The 25,258-nt window shown below is 38.9% G+C and overlaps 1 protein-coding gene across 4 annotated transcripts in view; it reads right to left on the bottom strand.

The window, feature by feature from the left end:
• Positions 1-25,258, bottom strand: part of THRB (thyroid hormone receptor beta) — a 233,891-nt gene that overhangs the window by 129,563 nt on the left and 79,070 nt on the right. For 3 of the 4 annotated variants that reach the window (XM_060781919.2, XM_060781921.2, XM_060781920.2), the window contains exons 3-4: positions 2,105-2,142; positions 337-436 (exon numbers count right to left, since the gene is read on the bottom strand). In XM_060781919.2, coding sequence (XP_060637902.2) covers positions 337-369 — 33 coding nt within the window. In that variant the 5' untranslated portion in view covers positions 370-436; positions 2,105-2,142. The remainder of the gene's footprint in view (positions 1-336; positions 437-2,104; positions 2,143-25,258) is intronic. The other variant, XM_060781922.2, reaches the window with a different exon arrangement.

Genomic DNA, 25,258 nt, shown 5'->3' with positions numbered 1-25,258 from the left:
TATAAAGTAATTCTCTATAAAAAATATTTGAATGAGAAAAACAAGAACAGGCAAGCCAAAGTATATGAACTGGATTCCATTGTAAATGCCACACGCCAGTTTCCCACATGAGGAGGTGCACCACTGATTAGCCTGTGAGCATGAATGTTCCTTGTTATTCTCCAGAAGGTTTTCTTGGCAGGAAGGTAGAACTCTTGTTATTAATCCACTTTTCTTAGATGTTCTTAATGAAAACCAATAGCAGGTATTTTTATTGTCATTATTCCTCTTCCCTATCAACTGAACTCTTTGGTGTTATCACACACTGCCACAGTGCACATTTAGAGCATGACTCACCATTTCATGTATTGAGTCAGGCTTTTGTTCCATCTAGCTCAGTAATATCTCCACTGAGTTATCTCCAGGGTTTTCAGGAATGGACCTTTCCCAGCTCTTCCTGGAAATACCAAAGGTCAAACTAATATCCTTCTACATACAAAGCATGGGTTCTATCAGTGAGTCTTTCCCCCCAAAATAGATTTATTCGAGTATACCTATATACTCATGTACAAGTCTAGAAATTTTAATCAAAATATCAATTCACGAAACTTGGGCATACTGATCCCCAGGTCAGTGTAAGTACTATACATTAACCATTATGATTTCATTACATGGGCAAAATTGCCTGTCCTAGGGCAGTTTGACCTAACTTCAGATACAGAGCCCAATGGTTCTCATCACATGATGTCGATCTTCTGGCAGGGATCTGTGCTGGAAGTGAAGTTGAACTGTCACAAGAGGCAGGGCTGGCAACATGGGAGGCTTCCCATGTTGCATAGAAAAGCAGAGGGTAAGCCGGGCAGCTATGCTTCCCACCACGTGATGAAGTGAGGGACAATGTGGGGCATGGGACTCCATGGTGGGAAATCGGCTCCCACCAAATTTCCCACAATCCATGGTGAATCCCCCCCACTATCATCTGCAATTGTGAGCTCAATGTGATGAAGTCCTTATTATCTTCTATGAATAGAGTGGCAAAAAGCAATGGCTTATGACCTCATCACACTTATCTAAAAAAGCATCCTTGGATGCTTTCACCTTGTCTTCTGGACAGAGCCCCATGCCAGCCATCACATGACATCGTGTGACTTCCAGCAATGGACCCACACCCAACCAGGATGAAAGCATTGCTGGAGACTTCCCCCACAACATGGGAGGCTTCCCGTGTTGTGCTGGCTCCATGGAAGGGCAACACTTCCCACGGTGATGGGGAAAGCATTGCCAAGAGTGAGCTGCGAACAGGATGATAGATTAGCCCCGCTGCTCCTCTCTTTTCTCTCCAAAGTGAAATGAAATAGGATGCTTCTTCTGGCTTTGTGATGAGGCTCCAAGTCTATCCCAGAAAAACTTAAAAGAAATACAAATGTCTCCTTACTCTTTCCATTATGGTGCTGTGCCTGATTTTTTGTTTTGTTTTTGGTTTTGGGGTTTTTTTGCCTAGTGAGGGGTGAAATGTCCATGAGATGGCATTGGTGCTTTCCCCTCTCTGCATAATTACCCTTAGTTTATCCATTGGACATATCAAAATCCATAATTTTGGCCCCCAAGACTACCCTCACTTCCCATTAGTTACAGCCTGGAAGAGTTGTGGGGTGTTTTGTTTTTTTTTTACTACATCTTGACCAAATGATTTTAGGCATTGTGGTCCAAAAATTACGACAACTCCATGCTCTATCAGACACATTATCCAAAAGTCAATATGCATTTCTTTATTCCAGAACATTAGGTTGTCCTCATATTTAACACAACTTCTCCAAATGTGAATAAGCTCTTAATTTAAACAGCAACTTACTTTATGAGTGTTTTATCTTTGCCTGTTGACTGCTTTTAAATTATTGTTGATCTTTTGCAATGCTGCTGTATTTCAGTTTTAATATCTTTTAGCTGTCCTGATTAGTGTGTACATTCAGAATGTATAGTTTTTCAGTGAATGAATACATAAAATATTAATAGAGATAAAGAACAATGTTTACACTTGGCTAATATCCCCATGCTCTCCCATTTCGAAGGAGAGTATTTCTAATTGAACATCTCTTCCCACATTTTTGCCCCCAAGATCACTTACTTTGATCAGAAAGTTGAAGTCCTGGAATCTCACGCATGCTGTGGAGAGAAGAGAATGGATTCATTAAATATTTGACAATATGTGTTGATGTGCAACCTACTGATTTTAAAATGTTAATGTACCCTGTTTAAAAAAATTAGCTACACTTTTGATTTTTAAAATGCTCCTAAAAGCTGGAGATCAGTTAAAAATACGAGGAGAAGGCACTATTCACAATTTAATTTGGACAAAAAGATCCATCCTCAATTTCTGCTCCAGCCACCAGAGTCTGATCAGCTTTTGATATAGCTTTTTGCTTTGGATACGCCTTAATGGAGCTCATTAAAATTTAAAGAATGGGAGACATTATGCCTGTGATCAAACATGGAAGCCACATGCAGCTTTCAAACCCTAGTCTTGATAATAGATTTACAAAATGAAACTCTAAGACTGAGAAAAGAACATTTGAAACCTCAATGAATGACTGAAAATCAAGTGGTAACCATACCATACCCAAAAGCTTCCAAAGGTAATCTCAGAAAGTTTTATGAGCTGTCTTGTGCTTTTGAATACTGAAAGACAAGTTATAGAAGACTACTTAGCAATCCAATGCCACTGAAGAGTTGCTGTGATTCCTCCCAACAGGGCAGAAACTATTTATCAATTTATTTCATCTATTGCTCAGGTTGTCATATGATAATCACAATGTTTTCATGAACCACGTTTAAGCAGGCTGGCGATATGTAATGGGTCAGTTCATTAAACATTTGGGTGTCTCAGGTCTACTTTTTCTTACTGTCAGAATCAGTTGGGGTTGTGTAGGTAGATGGGCCTTGATGCCGAAATGGACTAGTTGAAGGCCAATAAAATAAAGATGAATCCCAATAAGATGAAGATGTTGTCAGTGAGTGATCCCTGGATTCATGCTTATGCAAATCATTGTTTATTTTTTATTGTAAGCAGTCCAGAGATTGTACCGTATGAGGAAAGATACAATGCAAATATTTAAAATTTTAAAAATCCCACAATACTTGAAACTGATGCTTTCCTACTATTCAGTACAGAGATGGACAATTACACAAGTTCTGGAGGCCTCTCTTCCCCAGACCCACAGGTCACATCACCCCTGCCATGTCTCCATGTTGTTGAAAATGTGATCAAAATAGCTTCCACACTTTCTGGGGATTGGTGAGTAATTTCAATGCTTTTGTTGCTTGCCGGACTGTTTTGAACCAAGAAGTTCCATTTTGCTTTATTCCTTGACTATGAAAAGGCTTCCCCTGGGCCCCAAAGAGGCAAATGAACCCCAAAATATAACAAAATTGCCTAACCTCCCCTTGAAGCCATAGGCAACATTTTGAACCAAAAAGCATTATTTTATATTCCAAGTCCTACCCTAATATAAATCTATAAGGCAGTTGTACATCAGGTGAAAAAGAACTGCCATAATTAGGGCAACAGTTAATCTCATTGAGGTATTTCAACAAGGCTCTGAAAATAGTAAATCTCAAATACACTATGGTCTGCTGAATGTCAACTGCTCCTTTCCCTGCTGTCTGGATACATTTCCCAGCATCCACAATAAGGATGACACTATGGTTCTTTCTGAAGGAAATTTTAATATCTTGCACTGGATAACAAAAAGGAAAGGATCATTCTGCTGAAGCACTTTTACTATGAAGAAATAACATGAGTACATGGAAAGCTACATAGTTCTTAAAACTTGCTTTACAAAGCCACAAATAGTAATTCATTTATTTGCCTTCACAGTTACAAGAGTATGGCCTCACTAAATAGAAGAGGAGGAAGTAGCTATTGTTCACACTTGCCAAAAGTCACCCATTGAGTTTCCACAGTCAAGCGGGGATTTAAACCCTGGTTTCCAAAATCATGGTCCAATGCTCAAACCACTAGCCCACCGCACTGGTTCTCTTCTCCATTCATTAATATTAGGGAAATGGAATGAAAAGTCTTGGTAGGATCAGAACCAACAGATTCAAATTACAAAAAGGAGATTCTAGCTAAATGCCATAAAGAATTTCCAAGTGGTAAGCTGTTCAAGGGTCCAAAAGAGTACCTTGCCATATGGCGAACTCTTTTCCACTGCAAGTTTTTAAACAGATTAATTTAGCATCTTTCAAGGAAACTTTAGTGATACATTCCTGTATTGCAGTGGTTCTCAATCTGGGGGTTGCGACCCCTAGAGGGGTCTATCAGCCGTTTCAGAGGGGTTGAGCTGCTCCCTTCTTCGGCTCTGCCTCCTCCGCCTCCCCAGAAGGGCTGGCAGGCCCCTGGGGCGACTGCAGCAAGGCCTGGCCTGGTTCCAACGGGGAGTCAGAGGCACTGGGTGCAATAGGAAGATGCCTCTACTGACTTTTTAGAGGTGCCTTCCCATCGACCCCAACGCCTTTGCCAAACCCAGCAGGTGGAGACGCTGAGGACTATAGGAAGGTGCCTCTGAAAAGTCAGTAGAGCCACCTTCCCATCACCGTCAGGGCCAGCCTCCCTGCCGAATCTGGGCTGGACCTTGCTGCGGTGCCATGCCGGGCTTGGTGGAGGTGCTGGGGGCAATAAGAAGGCATTTCTACTGACTTTTTAGAGTTGCCTTTCCATTGCTTCCAGCCCCATCCACCTGCTTGGCTCAGCAAAGGCACTGGAGGCAATGGGAGGGCGCCTCTAAAAAGTCAGTAGAGGTGCCTTCCCATTGTCCCCAGTGCTTCTGCTGAGTCTGGCAGGTCACTGCAGCTGAGCACAGCTCAGGTCCAGTGGGGAGACTTTCCCTGCCACCGTCACCACCACCAGAAATGCTCCTGTGGACATCAGTACATGCTAGGCTGCCCCCGTCAGGAAGGGTTTCAAAACAGTAGCAAAATTACAGTTTTGAAGTAGCAATGAAAATAATTTTATCATTGGGGGTCACCACAACATGAGGAACTGTATTAAGGGGTTATAGCATTAGAAAGGTTGAGAACCACTGGTATTGTTTGAAATTTTGATTCAATGAGCCCTAGTGTCCATATTGACTCTACTGTAACACTGGTCAACACACATTTTGGTGCCTCTAACTTTAGCTCTGTTTCTGGGTATATTTAAACCATTGGCCCCAAAAATGGCACCTGTTTCCCCCAATCTCCTCTAGTTGTTGAGATACAAAATATATGCCCTCTACCAGCCATCATCTGGTTGCTTACAGACAATCATGATAACCATATATAAGAAAGCAGAGCTGATGCAGTCTATCCAATGCAATTTTCTGAACTAACATCCCAAATAACCCCAGTAACAGGCCTAAAAAGTAACTAACAATGGGGTGGAGCTTTGAACTATAACTAATTGATATCAAAAGTTATTCCCAAAGTTTTCAAACTTTTTAAATACAGGTGACACATCCTTTATCCAAAAAGCTTGGGCCCAGACAAGTTCTGTGTTTGGGATTTTTTCAGATTTAGAAATATTTGCATAATGAGATATCCTGGAGATGGGAACCAAGTCTAAACATTCTCTTACGTTTCATATAGATTTTATATTTGTCTGAAGGTAATTCTATACACAATATTTTAATAATGTTGTGCATGAACAATCAGAAGGCCAGGGAGTCACTCATCCACCTGTGTGGATTATTTTGGAGTATTTTAAATTTTGGAATTCTAGATAAAAGATGATCAACCTGTACCACCAAATAGAAGTCTGGAGTCCAAAAATGAAATACCTATTGATTTATTGCATGGTGTGATAAAACTAGCATTCAGAAGTAAAAACATTAAGAGTGGGATACTTTTTTTAAAAAAAAGCATTCAAATGAAACACATTTTGAGAGAATATGATATTCAGTTCTGTTTTTGTCACACAAAAATTAAAATCATACCCCATCTTTCTACTTCAGAATGTTAAATGTGAATTATATATCTGCATATGTTCTTAGAACACCGGAATTACTCCACTTAAATGAGAACTTCATGACGTGTAGCTGGAGAAAACGAGGGAAATGGGGGAAAGGGTGGAGTTTCATGGAGTTCTGCCTTAAAGAAGAGCAAGAATGTACTCACTCCATCACACTTAACCTCCTCCAGCTTCTAATGCAACCATCCTCTTAATTCCCATCACATAGGCAGACAATGACTCCTCCCATTTCAGGAATACCAGCACTTTTTAGAACAGGCATATTTTAAGGCAGCACTGCCTTCTACTGAAACATAAGCACCTTTCTTAAGGAAGAACTTTCCCTGGGGTTGTTTGCACTGAGATTTTCTCTCATTCTCCCTCCAGGATTTCAATTATTTGTCTTATTAAAAAAATCATCCACCACATAATTCAGTGGCTGATAAGGCTCATCAAGCCCACTGACCCTCCCCCTTTCATGTTGGTTCATGTAGGAACCAATGATATTGCAAAGCATAATCTTCAAAACAAGAGAAAGGATTTTGATTTTTTTGGAAGAAAGCTACAAGAGCTTAATGTACTGGTGGTCAGTACAGGAAGACAGGAAGAGTGAGAAAAATAGTAGAGGTGAATAACTGGCTATTCCGCAGATGGTGTAAGGAAGAACAATTTGATTTCCCAGACCATGGTGTGCTCTTCCAGGAAGATGGCCTACTGGCACAGGACAGATTGCACCTCACAGAAATAGGAAGGAATGTTTTTGCTCAGAGATTGGCAATCCTGATCAGGCAGTCTTTAAACTGGGTTGTGTGGGAAGAACTTCCTGATCATATGAGCTGTTCAGTAGTGGAATTCTCTGCCTTGGAGTGTGGTGGAAATTCCTTCCTTGGAAATTTTTAAACAGAGGCTGGATGGCCATCTGTCAAGGAAACTTTGATTGTGTTTTTAGTGCATGGCAGGGGGTTGGGCTAGCTGGCTCACATTGTCTTTTCAACTCTATTATTCTATGATTCTATGATCATAGGAAGTAGTTTGAAATTAACCCTCATCTTTCCCAGAGCCTTTGCATTGTTGATTGTAGGAAGTGGTTTTAAATTAACCCTTTCCCCAAAACCTCTGCATTGGCGATCTGGAAAAATGGGCATTTTTGCTCCTCCCACAAGGCATCATCATTTTGTTTGCAAGCAAGCAACAAAAGCAGGCAACAGAGATAAACATCACATGGGGAAATTGGCCATTTTGACCATCTCTATGTGAGGAATTTAAAAATAAGTTGATTACCAACCAGCTTAGGAATCATTGGAAAAAACAACACTTTAGAAATGGCCAAATACCTCACCCCCACAGTTGAACCTTGTGTCATGTGAAGGGCACAGTGGGTTGCAATTTCTTAAATGTGTGGAAACACTGATTTTATTGTGTATGACACACACATTTTGAAGTTGTGAGGGGGGAGGGGGGTGGAAGCAGAACTTTCCTCTAACTTTACTAGTAACCAGTCTAAAAGATAAATAAGATGTGTTAGCCTTTTTGTTTATATGTTTGTTAAATGGGACTCAACAATTTTAAATTCAGTAAGAGTAAGCTTGAAGTTATTTCCCATTTTAAACAATTTTGGTAAATGGTTCTGAGTCCAGAACGTTGTGTTCTTGAAAGAATCCAAAGCACACTTTATAGGGAGGTGATAGAGACACGGCAGATGTTTATTTGTTGCTTTTATAATAAAAGCCCTTCAATTTGTTGTGACTTTGAGAAGAGGTTTGGTTTCACAGAAGCAAATGTGCAGCCAAGAAAGGAATCTTTGGATCTACCATTAGGTTTCTTAATTAAAAATGAAGAAATTGGGCAATATTATATGTGAGCTAATAGATTTCAGTTTCCCAATTTCTGGCATATACTAATATATTAGTAATGTAGGGAAATGATAAAAATATGTTTCTTCTCTTTTCAGGAATATATTTGGGTTATTTGTCCATGTTGATTTCATTAGCACCAAAGGGTGCTACACTCTCGTATCTATGCAACAAGGAAAGCACACACAAACATCCCAACTACAAAACACTTTTCTAAGTATTTTGTTTTCACAAAAGGGGAAAAGAACTTGCTGGTACTTCCTTTCTGAATACCCAAAGCTCTTCTTTCAGACAAGCCAACTGTCAAAACTGTACCAAAGTGTGGAAAAATAAATCTGGCAAGATGGCTGGCAACCTACCACAGTTTCCAAACCTCTGCTTTAGAGAATTCCACAACATAGCTTTTGCCATCAGTCGCCAAGTGGAACAAAACCAAATTAACAAATAAATATAACACAATGCCAAATGTTAAAGAAAACCTCCATTTACATTCTCAATTCCTGTTCAGTGTTAGAAAAAGACCATTCTGCAAGTTTCAAAACTGGCTAAGCATCATGCTATTGGCTAGTTCCATGATGTATCCAGGAATTCCCCTTCCTCAAATTCCTAGAACTATTTTCTACTTTATTTCTTTTAAAGCCCCGCTTTTGAAAAATTAATAGTACAACACATGTAATGATAAACACTAGGCATGTGCGATTGATAAAAAATGGTTCAGAAGTACATACAAAACTGGAGACCACCAGCACCTAATTTCTAAAGTGTTTCTAAAGTTTTGTGTTTCTAACAAGACTAACAAAATTTTGTTATTATTTTGTTAACAGTAATTGTGCATGTGCATTGATGCAGTAATTACTACTATTGTGGAAACTTCAGGGATCCCCATCTCCCTCATATTTAAAGCTATTGGGTGAAATTTGCTACAATGGCAGAACACATTTACCACTCTTTGCCCATCAGGTGTCAGAGCATTTCACTTATTCATGGATTTTTGGAAAAATCTCAAAGTTTTTATGAGCATTTTTTTTAAAAAAACAAACTTCAAGAGCTATCTACTTGAATTTTTTATACAATGCACAAGATAACCAGGGTATCAATCCCTGGAAGTTTGCAATGCACACATCTACAGATTTTGGGGGATTTTAAAAAGTTTAGACAAAAACGATTTATCTCCCCCAAAAGCGGTCTCCTTGAATTTCTGACTGTCTTTATGACACATAACCACATAACTTCAAATTAGCACAGGTTTATACTATTACTTACATTCTTTAGTCCTCTTTTCAGATTCAATAATTTTATTTATTATTTATTATGTATTATGTATTATTATTAATTTATTATTAATTTATTAAAATTTATTATTAAACTAACTTTAAACAGTGACTGCTGCAGCCGACCCTCATTTGGGTCCTGAGCAGCACTACATTCTGGGAACTGTTGTCTTTTGCATTCTCTGCTATTGGGGGCCTCACTTTCCCAAACTACATTTAAGGTGGCTGTGTTCTCAATCTCCATTGAGTTTAGTCCCGCCCACAGCTCATTCCTTAAAATTAAACTGACATTGGAAGGCATTTAAATGTTATAGAACATTAATGAAAAAAATGGTATTTCAATTTCTAAATCCACCACCACCACACCACCACCTTTCCTGCATGTCTCAGAAATTGCTTCATATGCACGAATTTAATGCATTTGATCTGAAATATGATTTTGATCCAAAATTATGCACAAGCCTAATAAACACATAAAACAGTGCTCAGGCGCTAAATCATATTATTTGAAGATAGAGATTAATTTTTTTTAATTTTTAATTGTTTTTACTACATCTGCCAGAATTCTTCAATCAGTATACAATGCTGGCCAAGGAATTCTGGGAGTTGTCACAGAAAAAGTAACTTTTTCCAGACTCTTTCCTTACGGTATAATGAAATATCTTTGCTTATTTTCAGTTGTATGAGAGGCTCAATTCAATATGTGGATTTAATCTTTTAAGGCCTTTTAGGTCTTGCCTCTTCATGCTGAACATCTCCAGCCACTAAGCTTTATTGGGAGATGCACTTTTGAAGATACTTGCACTTGCATCTTTTTGCTGTGCTGCTTCTGAATTATAACTGCAGCTGGTGGTTATGTCAGTGAGGTGGTAGGTTGGTTCCAAGTTGTACTCTTGAGTAAAGTAACTACCCAAAGTACCAATTCAGCCCTTTAGTTGCCTGTTTCAATGTTCTGAATAAAACCTGGAGCAAATTCAAGTCCTGCTGGCATGTAAGCCACCAACCAGCATGGTTGAATTATACAATATCAGACCACATCTTATATTTTTCAAAAAAAGGTGCCAAGACACTGCTGTGCTACTTCTGCACCTTTTAGTCATGTTACTGTTTGTCTTTACTTCTAGCAGTCTTCAATGTTTTTATGAGACCACTCTTCTTGTTTTCATCTCTTCTATATCTGCTTGATAGGTTTTAATGGGAAAACACTAGAACAAAATACTAACTATAAATACATACACAAACAACCACCCTACAGTTTGTTTGCTGGATTGCTGTTCCCACCAGCCACCTAAAAACAGGAGGAACTCCACAGTAAGATAAATAAAATACCATTAAAATGTAAAAAACTAAATATTGAAATATATTAAAATTAACAAATCAAAGAGAAATAAAGATGATGAAATAAAGAAAATAGAGCACAAATTTAATTAAACACCCCTTCCTTTGCCATCAGTCTGTTACCACAATCATCCTAAATACAATCCATTGGATGCCAGTCTGTTCCAACGTGAAGGTTATACAGCTCTATGCAGCTCTATACGGGCTACTTGACAGACTGTATCTTTTGATATGGGATCAACAGGAGAGGCCTTTCTCTCAGGCACTCTGACCAATGTTCCAGTCCACAAGTGTCTCAGGAATTGAGTAGTAAAAATGTCAGACCTGTTGTCTAGTTAATTCAGTCCAGGTCAATCACAGGCTATCTAAGAAGACGAAGGGAAAAACAAGAGAGTGGTCATCAGCCAGTCCACTGGTTGTTATATTAGGTCAGCAGTTCAGATTCAAAAAAAAAATGCAAGGAGCAAAAGGTGTCATAGTTAGTCCAAGGTCAAGAAAGCCCAAATGTCAAAGAGTACCATCAGTCAACCAGATAAGATAATTGTGAGTAACAAAAACTCTAGGAAGCTGCTGGGTAGTGCCTGCTTAGGTCATCGTCTCCTATTTAGTAACCACCAGAACCAATGTAACTTCTTTGTCTTCAGTGTCTTTCTCCAGCTCCCCAGACTTAAGAGAGATTGCTATCAGCATGGGATGCACATTCCTGGACATCTGACTCCTCTATGCTGGAACTGTCTGACTGCAGAGGATGAGTTATGACATACACCACCTTCACAGGTATGGCTTGTGAGAACATGAGAGGAACCTATCCCTATTATTTCTATGTTATTTCTACCTCTAGTGCCAATATTTCTGTGACAGAAGTAAATACATATCAAATCAAATCATTTATTTCGGTCATAGACTAGCACAGGGTAAATATATATACTTTATTAACTATGGCAGTACAAATATCTGCCTTTGCCTGCAACCAAAGTGTTAAAGCAATGGTCCCCAACCTTTGGTTCTCCAGGTGTTTTGGACTTCAGTTCCCACAATCCCTAACAGCTCATAAACTGGTTGGGGTTTCTGTGAGTTAAAGTCCTAAACAACTGGAGGACCAAAGGTTAGAACCACTGTGCTGAAGGAAAGCACTGGGTGCTACATTGCCAGCCCAGAATCCCTTAGCTAACCTGTTGAATTCAGCTGTGGTAGAGACACATTCCCATGGCTAAAATTAAAGCGCCAACTCCTGTTTTTTGTGTATGGAAAAGAAAAGGCCCTGCCTTCTCCTTTCCCTCAGGCAGTGGAATTCCTTGGGCTGGCCATGTGGCTTTGCATCTGCTTTTCAATGTTATCTGTTTCTTCTGATCTGAATGTCAAATACTCTTCCCTCTCAAGTTCAATGGTTTAGATGCAAACATTATTTCAAGGTACAGTAAAATGCGGAGGATGAGCTTTATGTACTCGACTGGCACTACTTTGTGTGGATTTGAACTGTGGCCCTCTTCTCCAAAAAGATTTATGCTGAAAGAACAGTGTGTGGGTGGAGAGACAAAACAACACTCCTACATTAATTGGAAAAGTGTTGGAGAAACATTCAGAAGTGGAAAAAGCTGAAACACAATTTTTCTTACGTCAACAGTCAAAATCCCAGAAACATTGGTCAAAATCTTTTCCCTAATTTTAGCACTCAGAATACCAATGTTTATTCAGAAATAAGCCTCAGTGGTTTCAGTGGTGCCTACTTCGAAATAGTCGTGTTCATGATTTCTGTTGTCTGGTCCATAGCTACAACTCTAATGGATTTATTAACATCAATATCCATCACATGTCAACTTCTCAAACTATTAGGATCATGGGAAATGTTACTAATAATTCTGTGTAAGTAGACAGAGTTTCTCACCCCGGTATAGAAATATTGTAAATAAATAAATAAAATGAAGAACAACTCTGGGTTCAGAGTGCTCTTTGATTGTAGGTTAACCATAAATCCCAGCAACTACAACTCCCAAACTCCACCAGTGTTCACATCTGAGCATATGATTGTTTGAGTACACATTGCTCTCTGGATGTAGGTGAACTACAACTGCAAAGCTCAAGGGCAATGCCCACCAAACCCTTCCAGTATTTTCTTTTGGTCATGGGAGTTCTGTGTGCCAGGTTTGGTTCAATTCCATCATTGGTAGGTTCGGAATGTTCTTTGATTGCAGCTTAACTATAAATCCTAGCAACTATAACTCCCCAATAACAAAATCAATCCCCCCAACCCAATCAATATTTAAATTTGGGCATATTGTATATTTGTGCCAAATTTGGTCCAGTGAATGAAATTACATACTACATATCAGATATTTACATTACAATTCTTATCAGTAGCAAAATTATAGTTATGAAGTAGCAACAAAAAATAATTGTATGGTTGGGGATCACCACAACATGAGGAACTGTATTAAGGGGTCACAGCATTAGGAAGGTTGAGAAACACTGCTCTAAGATTAAAACCTGGTAATAATTGGTCTCATGGCTTTTATACAATAACAAAAAAAAAAACCTGTTTACCCCCTTTTCCCCAATCTACATTTACCCTGGAATGACCCGATTAACACTACACATATTACATTTGTTGTAGTGAGACTGCTATCACTAGTCACACACATCTCTCTGGAAAACTCACCCCATTGTTAGGGCCACAGCCTACATTTCCACTTCTTCACATTACTTTTGGTCATATGGTAATAGCTGCACTGCTTTTTCCCCCATCACACATGTGAATATACTGATATACTGGGTTGCATGTAACCACACACACATGTCTTCTTTAAAAAATCAATTTAAAATCCAACCCAAGAAACAACCGCTTCCTGGCAAGCTGTTCAGTCCATCACTGACTCCTCTCCCACCACACAGCAAAGTGATGCCACCTGGAGGGCCAGCCACATGCCAAAAAAAATATCTGGATTTTCCATAAAATTGCATGATAAAAGGCACTGTTGTTTGAATTGGATTAAAGTCAAAGAACTACATTACAAGCAAATTGTCAAGAACATTGCATGCCATGATCACAGTGCCTACAAGGTGAGTACATAGTTTTCAGTCCATGTAGATAGGCTGCTCTTCAAATCCTGGGAAATCTGGAATTTTGTGTTATATATATATAGTTTTTTAAAAGCTTCAGTGCATGTACCATGTTAATGAGAAAACAGTCAGCCAGCAAAAAAATTTTTTAAATGCCTTGCTGTCTTTTGAAGGACTAGAAACACCTCTGGGTTAAGCTTCAATTTGTTTGCCTTAATCCAGTTGATTACTAAAGTCACACACTGCTTTAGAACTAGGCACAGCTTCCTTGGCTTTAGATAGAAAAGACAAATAGGGTTGAATGAAGATTGGATGTTGTGAACATACATATGGTGTTGATCCCCCAAACCCCAGGCAACTTGCCCTAGAGGATTTCTGTACATATTAAATAGTAAGGGAAACAAGACTCCACAGGACAAAGGCCACACCATTAAACATGAATCTCCCAGCACCATCTTCTGAACTTGTATTCCAGGAAAAACCAAGCCTGAAGCTAGACTGGAATACATATAAACAACCCATATGCTCCAGGACCTTGTAGCATTATACATTGAACCACTGCACAAAATATATATTCATTCCAACAATTGTTTTGCTGCATACAAATTGAATAAAGTGACAGGAATACCTGATTTAGGTACAACATTTTTCTTTCCAGTCTGAAGTTATCTTTTTCTCTATAGCTGAAAGTTCAGTTCTTCCAAATTCATTGATGGTGGTGGATGGGGGGACAGAGTAAAGGTTCTCATCACCCCAGATTATTGAACATGTTGGCTGGGATTAATGAAAACAAGAGGGCTACAGAAGGAACCGTAACAGATTGGGAGGGAGTGGGCAAATTTCTGTCACTGGAACCATTTGTTGTTGGTATCTTCCTTGAAGTCAATGACTTATGGTGACAAGAATAAAATAACTTAACTCAAGTGTTATCAGAAACATAGAGCCCTTTATTAAGTGGGGGGTGGGTGTCCAAGAAAGTATCTGTTTAATTAATTCAGGTTTCCCAGATACAAATTCTTTAGTGCTTTAATAGATAATATATGTGCAGGAATTGTAATACACATTCAAATCCAAGTCTTTGGACAATAAAATAATGTTTGTTAGTGGAGGGAAATTCTGCTTGGTGAAACAGATGAATGAGATGTCAACTGGCCATGTATATTTATCCGCAACTGTTTTGCACTGACATCCAATAAATAGCTGGCTCTGGGTATCTTTTCGATCAGTTTTCTGAAATTTTTTTTGTCTTGATTTTCAATAAATTCACATCTAACAGAGGCTCTGTAACAAACAGCCCTACTGAATGTCATCATAATTTCACATGGAACATAACTGAATTATTTTGTAGGCACTTACAATAATGTAATCTCATCCTCTGTGCTTTAAAAAAACTCCTCCTGCTCTTGTTTTTCACTAAATAACAGATAAGAATGAGGGCTGTTGATCAAATATTTATCCATTTGGTTTGAATTATATTTATGAAATCCTGGGTGGCTGCTTTAACCTGGAAAGATGCACAATAACAAAGAGAACTTTCACTCTGATGATATTTCTTGAAGTCTCCATGGATTGAAATCATGTACTCTGATCACACCGGCATTCTTGTGGCAATGAAATACTTTCCACATTCCAGCGGTTCTAATATTTAGTGTAATGGCAAACACAACCGATATGAGTTGTGTTCATACTAAACAAGGATCTCGGCTTTAAAATGAATGAATATTGGATCTGCCATTCTCATGGTGGCTTCAGAATTCTGAATGCATAACATTGTGCCTACACTGAATTGATAACATCATGTGCTCCCTCTGTAGATCAATGGCTGAGAACAACACAGCTGCAACAAACATCTTTCAGAAATACATTTCACAGAATTAGCTTGGGCATACCAATTATCTCATGAAGGAGATTTTTTTAAAAAATTGGTCCCTGTACTGAAAAAAGCCAGAGTGAATCAGAGTGAATTGCCACCACCCACACGCTCTCTCAGGCATACAGAGACAAATCCATCAACCTTTCCCTTTTCCATGAACTCTGGTTAACTCAATTTGTTGTTAAGAAAACCTGGGCAGAGAGAGTTATCCAGATATTAGGAAAATTAATTCAGATCTTACTCTAAGCTTGTTTGTTGAGGTAAAATGAATGTGGCTGCTAACATGTGACAGCAGGACCAGAAGTTCTTATCTGAGCTCATTTGCTCCATTAGCATAATGTACATCTCAAAACAGAAATGTAAAAGCCAGATCAGATAACATTTGGCACAAATTGCCAGCATCTGGTAAAAGGAAATAAAAGCTGAATGGAAATGAGCATGAGTTCTGAGCAAAGCATCCCAGCCTTTAACACTTATACAGCATTAGTGATGAACACTTTCTTTGTAAACTGGCATAAACATCTAAGGGTAAATCTAACATGTAACTTGGGTGTGAAACAGAATTCCATCCCTTCCCTTCTAAGGTTCTCCGGAAGCATCCTCACAATCAGTTCCTTAAACATTTGATGTTCCTCACTTCAGTATGACAATGAATCCATGTTTTACTCCAAAATGTTCAAGGAACTAACCAAGTTGATGAAGTAAGGCATTAGAATTTGGGATCATTAAAAGTTGCTGAACACATCCCAATGTTTTACTATAACTTAGCATGACAAGAACAAGATGCAGCGCATGCTGGCTCACTTACTTTCTCTCTCCTTTTTGAATGTAGTCACAACAGAAAAGAAAAAGAAAAAACACACAACCCTAAGGTTTACTACCATTTCTTCTTGTCACAGTAAGCTTTTGATTATTCAAGCAGCCTGGTTTTGAACTAAGCTCCCATTATCATTGACCACTGGTTGAGACTGAGAACATTAGCTGGGGAAAAATTGATTTAATGTGATGTCTGAACTCTCTCATTCTAGAGGAAACAGTTTATTATTAGGTTTGACATCAATTTTATTCTTCAGAATATCATGAAGAAGTCAAAACACTTAGGTTTAAAATAAACCACCAGTTACCATCAGAATACCGTTATTGATTCAACTGAATCAATGATGCAAAGCCCACTGATTTAATAGGGTTTTGTGAAAGTTGGAAAGTGAGAGGATGAAAATCTACATTTCAAATTAAACAATCATGTAACTGGGTAGAATGATCAATGATGCAAAGCCCACTGATTTAATAGGGTTTTGTGAAAGTTGGAAAGTGAGAGGATGAAAATCTACATTTCAAATTAAACAATCACGTAACTGGGTAGAAGTGTTAGATACTTCTTCCCTTTCCAAAGGATGAAAATCAGCTTTCTTCACTGTCCAACTTCCACAAGAAGAGAATCTGATTGTTTGGAATGTTGTGCTGGAGAAGAGTTCTACGGATACCATGGACTACTAAGAAGACACATAAATGTATCCAAGGACCTCTTCACATGGCATGCTGTTGTGCCGGCAATCACTGGCAAAAGGGAAGGCGTGTGTGGTAACTCATGTGCCCTTCCTCTTTTCTCTTCACATGGTGGGGACAGGACAGGACATGTTGGCAACCTGTCCCTGTCTCCATCATATGGGAGAAAGGGTGGCACCATGCATTGCCCTGCCCCCCTCTCCCCCATCGTATGGGGTAAAGGGGAGGAAAGTGTGGGTAGCTCCATCAAATCTACCCAAAACCCACGTTCCTGGAGGAGGAAGTGCCTTCCCACATTTCCCTTCCACTTCAGGAGGAATGTCCCCATCCAGGCTGTAAAGAAAAGCAACAAAATGGGGCTATTTAGCCTGTGTGAAGAGGTCCTTAGAGCAAATCAAAACTGAACTCCCTTTAGAAGCTGAGATGATTGAACTGAGACTTCAGTTTTGGCCACATCATGAGAAGACCTAACTCACTAGCAAAGACAACAATATTTGGTGAAATAGAAGGCAATAGACGAAGAGAAAAACTACATTACAGATGAATAGACTCAATCAAGGGGGGCATGGCCTAAGTCTGCAATATCTGAGCAGAGATGTTGAGGATAGGGTAACTCAGAGGTCTCTCATTTATGGGATTGCCTTAAGTCAAAGTTGACTTGATGGCAGTTAACAAGAACAAAACTGGAATTAGAAACTAAACTTCTAAAACTGGAAACGGAAAATGGAATTTGGAGAATGTCATCTGACCCAGCTGGGATCAAGAGGTTGAAGAGGCAGAGTGAGATGAGAAAGTGGGATATTAGCATTGGTGCGAGGGAGTTGAGGTTCACAAGATCAGATCAAGGTCTATGAAATCATCTGTAACACAAATACCCTGGGTGTTTCTTTTCTCTCTGAGTTTAACTGCACTTTGCTCAGTAGCAGGCAGAGATTTTTTTTTCTCCTACAACCTTGTATTTTTATGAGCTATCCCTGACATGGTCTGATGGTCTTAAATAGCAAAGATGTGCAACCTTTGTAAAAGACTTGCTCTGGATGAAAAATAAAGATTTTTTTTAAAATGCAACATAATTCCTTCATTCTTGGTCTCTCCCTAGAGGAGTTGCTATAAGAACTGTCATTATGCAGACCTGGACTTAAAATTTTACCACTACTCTACCAGATATTAAATACGGTTCCATCTATCCTGATGGATTATCCTGGTCTCAGGTCCAGGCAATTTCAAAAACTGTATCTTCTCATATAAGCCTGCCTGTGATCTGCAGAGGATACCACCACCTTCAGAGGAAAAGTCAGTGGGAAAGCAGGTGAGAACCATCTCCTTGACTGCTTCCATGCTGTGGTACTGCCTGCCTAGGAGAGTGTTGGAAATGGCAACTTTCTTCAAACCTTCATGTTTAGCCATGAAAAACTGCTGGTTTTTAATGCAACCATTGCCTAGCATAATTACACCTGCTTGTATAACACAAGAGATGATTCTACTCTAAAAGATTTTTTGCTCTCATCTGATAAGTCATGTTTTTCTTTAAAAGTTATAATCTCCAAAAGGCATTTTCCAAAAGAGAGGAAGCATGGTTCCTTCTTTGTCATATTTCAGGTGGAATCGTAAGACTTTCTTTTCCACAAAGCCTTTGGAAATTGATTTTTAACCAGACAAGTGCTTCTTATGGTTCTGTATAGTTTGTAATGGTTGTTTTCAAATGATATTTTAAATAGTATTATATTGTTCTTTAATACCAGGATATGAAAAAGATGATGAGTGGGAGGCTGGGCTGGGTGTAGAGAATGTTCTGCCTTACTCTCTTCATAAAAAGATTACACGGAATCAAGGGCAGCTGTCAAATACCACATATATTAAAAAGCCTCTCTCTCTTTCCCACTCTCATACACATGTAATCACTATTCTCTGTTTTGTTATACAAACAAGTTTATGAAAAATGAGACATGCATAAAAGAGTGCCAAGTTCCTCGTCAGAAGGATCTGCTCTAGGCTTTAGAGATTGAACTTAAAGGAGTTATCCATGATCAGCATTTCTCAGAAAACACAGTATTTTCTGTTGGTCATGGGGGTTCTCTGTGGGAAGTTTGGCCCAATTCTATCATTGGTGGGGTTCGGAATTCTACAACTTCCAAATGTCAATGTATATTTTCCCCAGACTTCACCAGTATTCACATTTGGGCATATTGAGTATTCATGCCAAGTTTGGTCCAGATCCATTATTGCTTGTGTCCATAGTGCTCTCTTCATGTAGGCGAACTACAGCTCCAAAACTCAACGTCAATGATCACCAAAGCCTTCCAGTTATTTTCTGTTGGTCATGGGAGTTCTGTGTTCCAAAATTGGTTCTGTTCCATTGTTGGTGGAGTTCAAAATGCTCTTTGATTGTAGGAGAACTATAAATCCCAACAACTACAACTCCCAAATGACAAAATAAATCCCGCCCCAACCCCACCAGTATTCAAATTTGGGCATCTTGGGAATTTGTGCCGAATTTGATCCAGTGAATGAAAATACATCCTCCGCATCAGATATTTACATTACAATTCATAACAGTGGCAAAATTGCAGTAATGAAATAGCAACTAAAATAATTTTATGATTGGGTGTTACCACAAGATTAGGAACTGTATTAAGGGGTTGCGGCATTAGGAAGAATAACTGTCCAAGATGCTGAACTTATTTATAGGATAGGTTTCAGTATTTTGGATCATTCCTCTAAATTTCAGAAGAAACCCAGATGATATATTCACTAACACAGGCACTATCAGCCAAGGTTACCAGGAAACATGCCAGCCATATTTGCTAAGCAAGAGAAGAAAATAATATTTTTGGGACAACATGCACACAGCTTAAGATGTTAATTCTAGATTTCTCTCTGGATTGTTGGCTTGGGTCCTGGAACAGGGTTGAGTGACAGAAGGGCTTGACCCCAAAGCCTAGGTTGGGGTTTGAATCCTCCCAAAAAATTATTAGGCATCAAGGATTGGGATCACAAAAACTATGTTGTTGAGCCTCCCGAGGAACAACCAACAAGGAATAGCCAATCAGAAGTGTCCTTTACATTTGCTTAATGGAGTCTCATATTTTCCAGTCTCCTTGATATATTAATTTATACTTTAGACAATGTTATAACATTACATTTATTAATATTTTGACATTGTCCTCAAGATAGTTACACTAAAAACTGTGTTCCTGTTCCTGTTGTTGTTGTTGCTAAGGCAGCATTGTTTGATCTTGGAGTCTAAGCAGGCTCAGGCACCCAGCACCAAATACTGAAGAATATTGTCTAGTTTTTAATACAATAAGTCTGAGAATTAATTCTATTAATTTCAATTTAACCTAATACGTAAAATGTAGTGAAGTAGTAAAGTAAAAGTTTTCCCCTGGCATTAAGTCCAGTTGTGTCCGACTCTTGGTGCTCATCTCAATTTCTAAGCCGAAGAGCTGGCATTGACCATAGACACCTGCAAGGTCATGTGGCCGGCGTAACTGCATGGAGTGCTGGTACCTTTCCACAGAAGTGGTACCTATTGATCTACTCACATTTGCATGTTTTCAAACTGCTAGGTTGGCAGAAGCTGGGGCTAACAGCAGGAGCTCACCCTGCTCCCCGGATTTGAACAGCAAGTTCAGCAGCACTGCACCACCGGGGGCTCCATAGTGAAGTATACAATTGGAATTGATTCTCAGTGAACACGTAGAATCTAATGCTAGTAATAGATGAGTTAAACTCATCTACTGAATTACAATATAGCCTTTAGACAACATAAGGAGAATGATTAGTATATTACACTGAATGCAAGAGAGACCTACAATAGCTTTATCACTGCAAGTTACACAAGGTGTTGTTGGGGTGTTAGATTTATTATTTAAAAGATTAGCCAAATTCAGTTCACCTTTCTTATGCCAAATATATATAAAGACTGTGCTTGAGGACATAGCATGGGCTTGCGTTCACTATGCTAACAGTGATCCAAATAAATTAGATGGGAGCATCGTATTAGGAAGAAGACTCCTACTGCAGACACACTCATTCACCAAGTTCAAGGAACAACAAACCCGGCTGGATAATTAAGCTGTTGGTTAATCAAAAGCAGAGTAATTTCAGTCAGCTGCTAGGTATTAACAACTTCTTTAAGGGAGAGCATAAAAAAGACATAAATATGGATTAAAAATTAACCACCATTGCCAGAAAGCCTGATATGGCAATTCCACCCTCAAAAGCATGTGCTCAGATATGCCTGCCAAAACCAGGAACAAGCACATGGCATGCATTCTGTTGCCCTTAACAGCATCAACAGATATAGAGACAATTATCCAAATAAGCCTACTTTTCCTGGATGAAGACAGTGGGGTGGGAAGCTGAGTCAGCCTCTAAGAATATTCTTATTTGGATACAACATTTTTCTTTCCAGACTGTAGTTCTCTTTTCCTCTATAGCGGAAAGTTCAGTTCTTCCAAAATCATTGATGATGATGTATTGGAGGGGACAGAGGAAAGGTTCCCATCACCCCAGATCATTTAACATATTAGCTGAGATTAATGGAAGCCGGGGGGGGGGGGGGGGTACAGAGGGAACTACAACAGATTGGAAGTGGACAAATTTATGTCACTGGGACCTTCTGGAACCATTTGTTGTTGGCATGTGCCTTGAAGTCAATGACTTATGGTGACTTGATGGGCTTTCTTGGCAAGATGTACTCAAAAGAAGTTTGAATGCCTTCTTCTTAGGCTGAGATTATGGAGACCCCAGTGGTGCAATGGGTTAAACCCTTGTGCCGGCAGGATTGCTGACCAGAAGGTCAGCGGTTCAAATCCGAGGAGCAGGGTGAGCTCCTGACTGTCAGCTCCAGCTTCTCATGTGGGGACATGAGAGAAGCCTCCCATAGGATGGTAAAGCATCCGGGCATCCCCTGGACAACATCCTTGCAGACAGCCGAACCTCTCACACCAGAAATGACTTGCAGTTTCTCAAGTCGCTCCTGACATGAAAAAAAGGCTGAGATTATTGCTTACCCAGTTTGAGCCAATAGTTTAACATAACTGAGTAGAGATTCAAATCCATCTCCCAAAATCCTACTCCAAAGTTCAAACCTTTGTACCATATTGACATTACACTGGGACCATACAGACTGATAAAATCTACTCATCACCATAAAAAAACCCAACCAAGTACACACGACAACCCACAAGGATTTTGTTTAATGTTAACACATGCACCACCCATTTAAAAAGTAAATAAGTTCACAAGTCAATTCATGCCTTTTGTTTTGAGGGAAGGAATGGGGCAGTGCAATGAGTCTGGAAAGGATGAGGATCACAGAAGTAGCCTTGGGGGCTACTTCAGTCCCAGGACTACTTTTGGACCCTCACACACCACCCCATATGAATAAGACACTGTGGTCTAAAAGGGATTTTAAACTTATTCAGTAAGAATGGAGTCCCAGATGTATTCTCTTTGAAGGAGGTAGAATTATTTTCATTTTCAGAACTGGAAGTAAAGTATTATAAATCTTTAAATGGTCATCTATACTGACAATTTAATGCAGTTTCAAACTGGTGTTGAAGAAAGTGATTTCACTTTACAGATGATTACATCAGAAAATCTGGAACTAGTTCGAAACCTGAATGGTGATTACACAGAGCACTGATGCACATTCAGGGTTTTATTTCACATGTTTTTGTGGGAGTTTGTTATGTGACAGGCATACCTTGAAGCTAGCTTTGAACTACATAAAATGTTCAGTGTAGATGGGACCTAACACAGGTATCTCTAACAAGTTACTTGTTAAACATAATCTTACAACTGGTTACAATATTGCTGCACAAGTTTTCTAGTTACTAATCATGCTGGATAAGGAATTCTGGAGGTATAAGCCAAGACGTAAATTTACGAAGCTCTGTGAATCATTTAACCAGGATGGATAGGGTCCCTCTTGCCCCCAGCCCATGCTTTATTTGTATAGTTATTTAGTTTCCCACTGATGCTGATATTAACACCCAAAACCATAAAAGTAAAGCCACACCTTTTCACTTCATAAAAGAGCAGGAGCCCTCAGGCACAACATGACTATTCACACCTTGTCATGGTTGAGGACTACGCAGAACATGTGCTCATAAAAATCTGACAGAAAAATGTCACTATTTTTTTCCCCAGCTGTCAGGCTACGTTTGAGGCTGCCTGTCATTAGAAGGTTAAATGGAACAAAAAACTGCCATTCCCCACATATTTACTTTTAAGGGATTGTGGCCAAGAAAGTTTAAATGTGGTATTTATATATATTTTTTCCTCTCTTGGAGGCTCTATAATTTAAATTAATCAGAGCAGGTGGAATCCAGTAAGACAGTAGTGTTTAACCCTGAGATATGACCGTGGCCATCACAAACTGGCTGAAACATTTCCAAAAAGTCAATCCTACAGAACTGGGGAAGTTATGTGTTTATTGGAAGTTTTAAAAAAAACATGCAAAGTTCAAAAACAACTTGTTTGTGATAAGTTTAGGGTTAGTTAGGAGGTCAGAGTTTTGGAGGATAATTTCCCGACTACCCGGCGAACATAGTCAACTGGGTGGAATTTAGGGAGTTGTCACACCAAAAAAAAAAAAGATTTTGCAAGTTCTCTGCTTGGCTAAAACTTCAGATATGCAAATGGTTAGTGTCAGAGTCTGGCAAAACAAAAACAGAATTCGGTTCAGTGCAAGAATTCAACTTTACATTCCTCCTTAACAATTGCTACCTAATGTTTCAAAAGTAAGAGATTCTTGATGTAGCCCAAAAATGTAACTTTTCTACATTTTGGGCTGCCATTTAGTTATTTATTTACTATATTTGTATACTGCCCTTCTCAGCCCTCAGGCGACTCAGGGCAGTTTCCTCAGGCAACTCATCTGTTCACCATAACATTCTCTGGAGTTTATTGTTACCAGACAAGGTATATAGTTTATAAAAATAATACAACATACCATATATACTCGAGTATAATTCAACCCGAATATAAGCCGAGGTATTTAATTTTACCACCAAAAAACCTGGAAAAACTTAATGACTTGATTATAAGCCAAGGGTTGGAAATGCAGCAACTACTAGTAAATTTCAAAATAAAAATAAATACCAATAAAATTACATTAATTGAGGCATCAGTAGATTACATGTTTTTGAATATTTACATAAAACTGTAATTTAAGATAAGACAGTCCAGCTCTTATTAAATCAATATTCTTCAGTGTAAATGTGCTTACGTATCCCTCTTCAATGTAAATGTCCTTCCAATAATCACCATAGCTTATTTTGAGAAAATAATGTGTGAATATGAATAAGGAAAAGTGGGAAAGACTAGCGCAGAGAGAGAAGGAGAGGAAGGTGAGTGCTACACGTGAGGAAGACAGGAAGGAGACCTGAGTCACTGAGCGGAGAGGTGAGGGTCCTGGCAGGAAGGCATGGAGCTGAAAGAAGCCCTTCTTTCAGCCCCACGCCTTCCTGCCAGGACCCTCACCTGAGTAAAAGCTGAGAGAGGCTTTTTCAGTCTAAAAAAGGGCTGAAAAACTAGACTTGTACTCAAGTATATACAGTACTTTCTTAGCTAATTTGTCTATGTGAACTTCAGCAGATGCGATTCAACATCTTATCAACCACCTGTTCCAAATATAGTAAAAATGTATCCTTAAAATAGTGAAGCTGCTATCAAGTATTTTGTTATTAATGAACATAGTACCTCCTTCTTTGCAAGCCTTTCACTGAATGTATATATATATATGTAAATGGTTTTTCTCCAATACCTGTTGGCTTACATATAGACAACAAAAAAGAGGTCTGATCAAAAAGACATGGTACACAAAGAAAAAGACATGGGGCGGAAGGAAGAAAAAAAGCAAGCCCAAGCACAAAAGCACAAAAGTTAAACTGTCTTTGTTAGAATGAACAGTTGAAATAGAAGCATTTAGGGGGATGCATTTTGAAATCCAAGTTATTTCAGATTTCACAGTAGACAACAGGAACAAATCCTTAGAAACTGAGTATGGTATGATTAACTTATTATTTTACCATCATAATACCAATTCAGATTTTTAGTGGACCAACAGCTCACACTTTTTTTCTTGTCAGGAATGACTTGAGAAACTGCAAGTTGCTTCTGGTGTGAGAGAATTGGTAAAATGACCCACTCAACAGCTCTTTATATATTTGAACACAGCCATCATATCACCTCTCAGACTTCTCTGCTCCAGGCTAAATAAACCCATTAACCGTTCACCATATATCTTGGTTTCCAGACCTTTTACTATCTTGGCTGCCTTCTTCAATTTATGTATATCCTTCTTAAAAGATATCGAGAACTTTTTTTTCGTGTCAGGAGTGACTTGAGAAACTACAAGTTGCTTCTGATGTGAGAGAATTAGACT

The sequence above is a fragment of the Anolis sagrei genome, chromosome 6, assembly GCF_037176765.1.
Source record: "Anolis sagrei isolate rAnoSag1 chromosome 6, rAnoSag1.mat, whole genome shotgun sequence".
Lineage (NCBI taxonomy): Eukaryota > Metazoa > Chordata > Lepidosauria > Squamata > Dactyloidae > Anolis > Anolis sagrei.
This window is presented reverse-complemented; position numbering and strand designations above follow the sequence as displayed.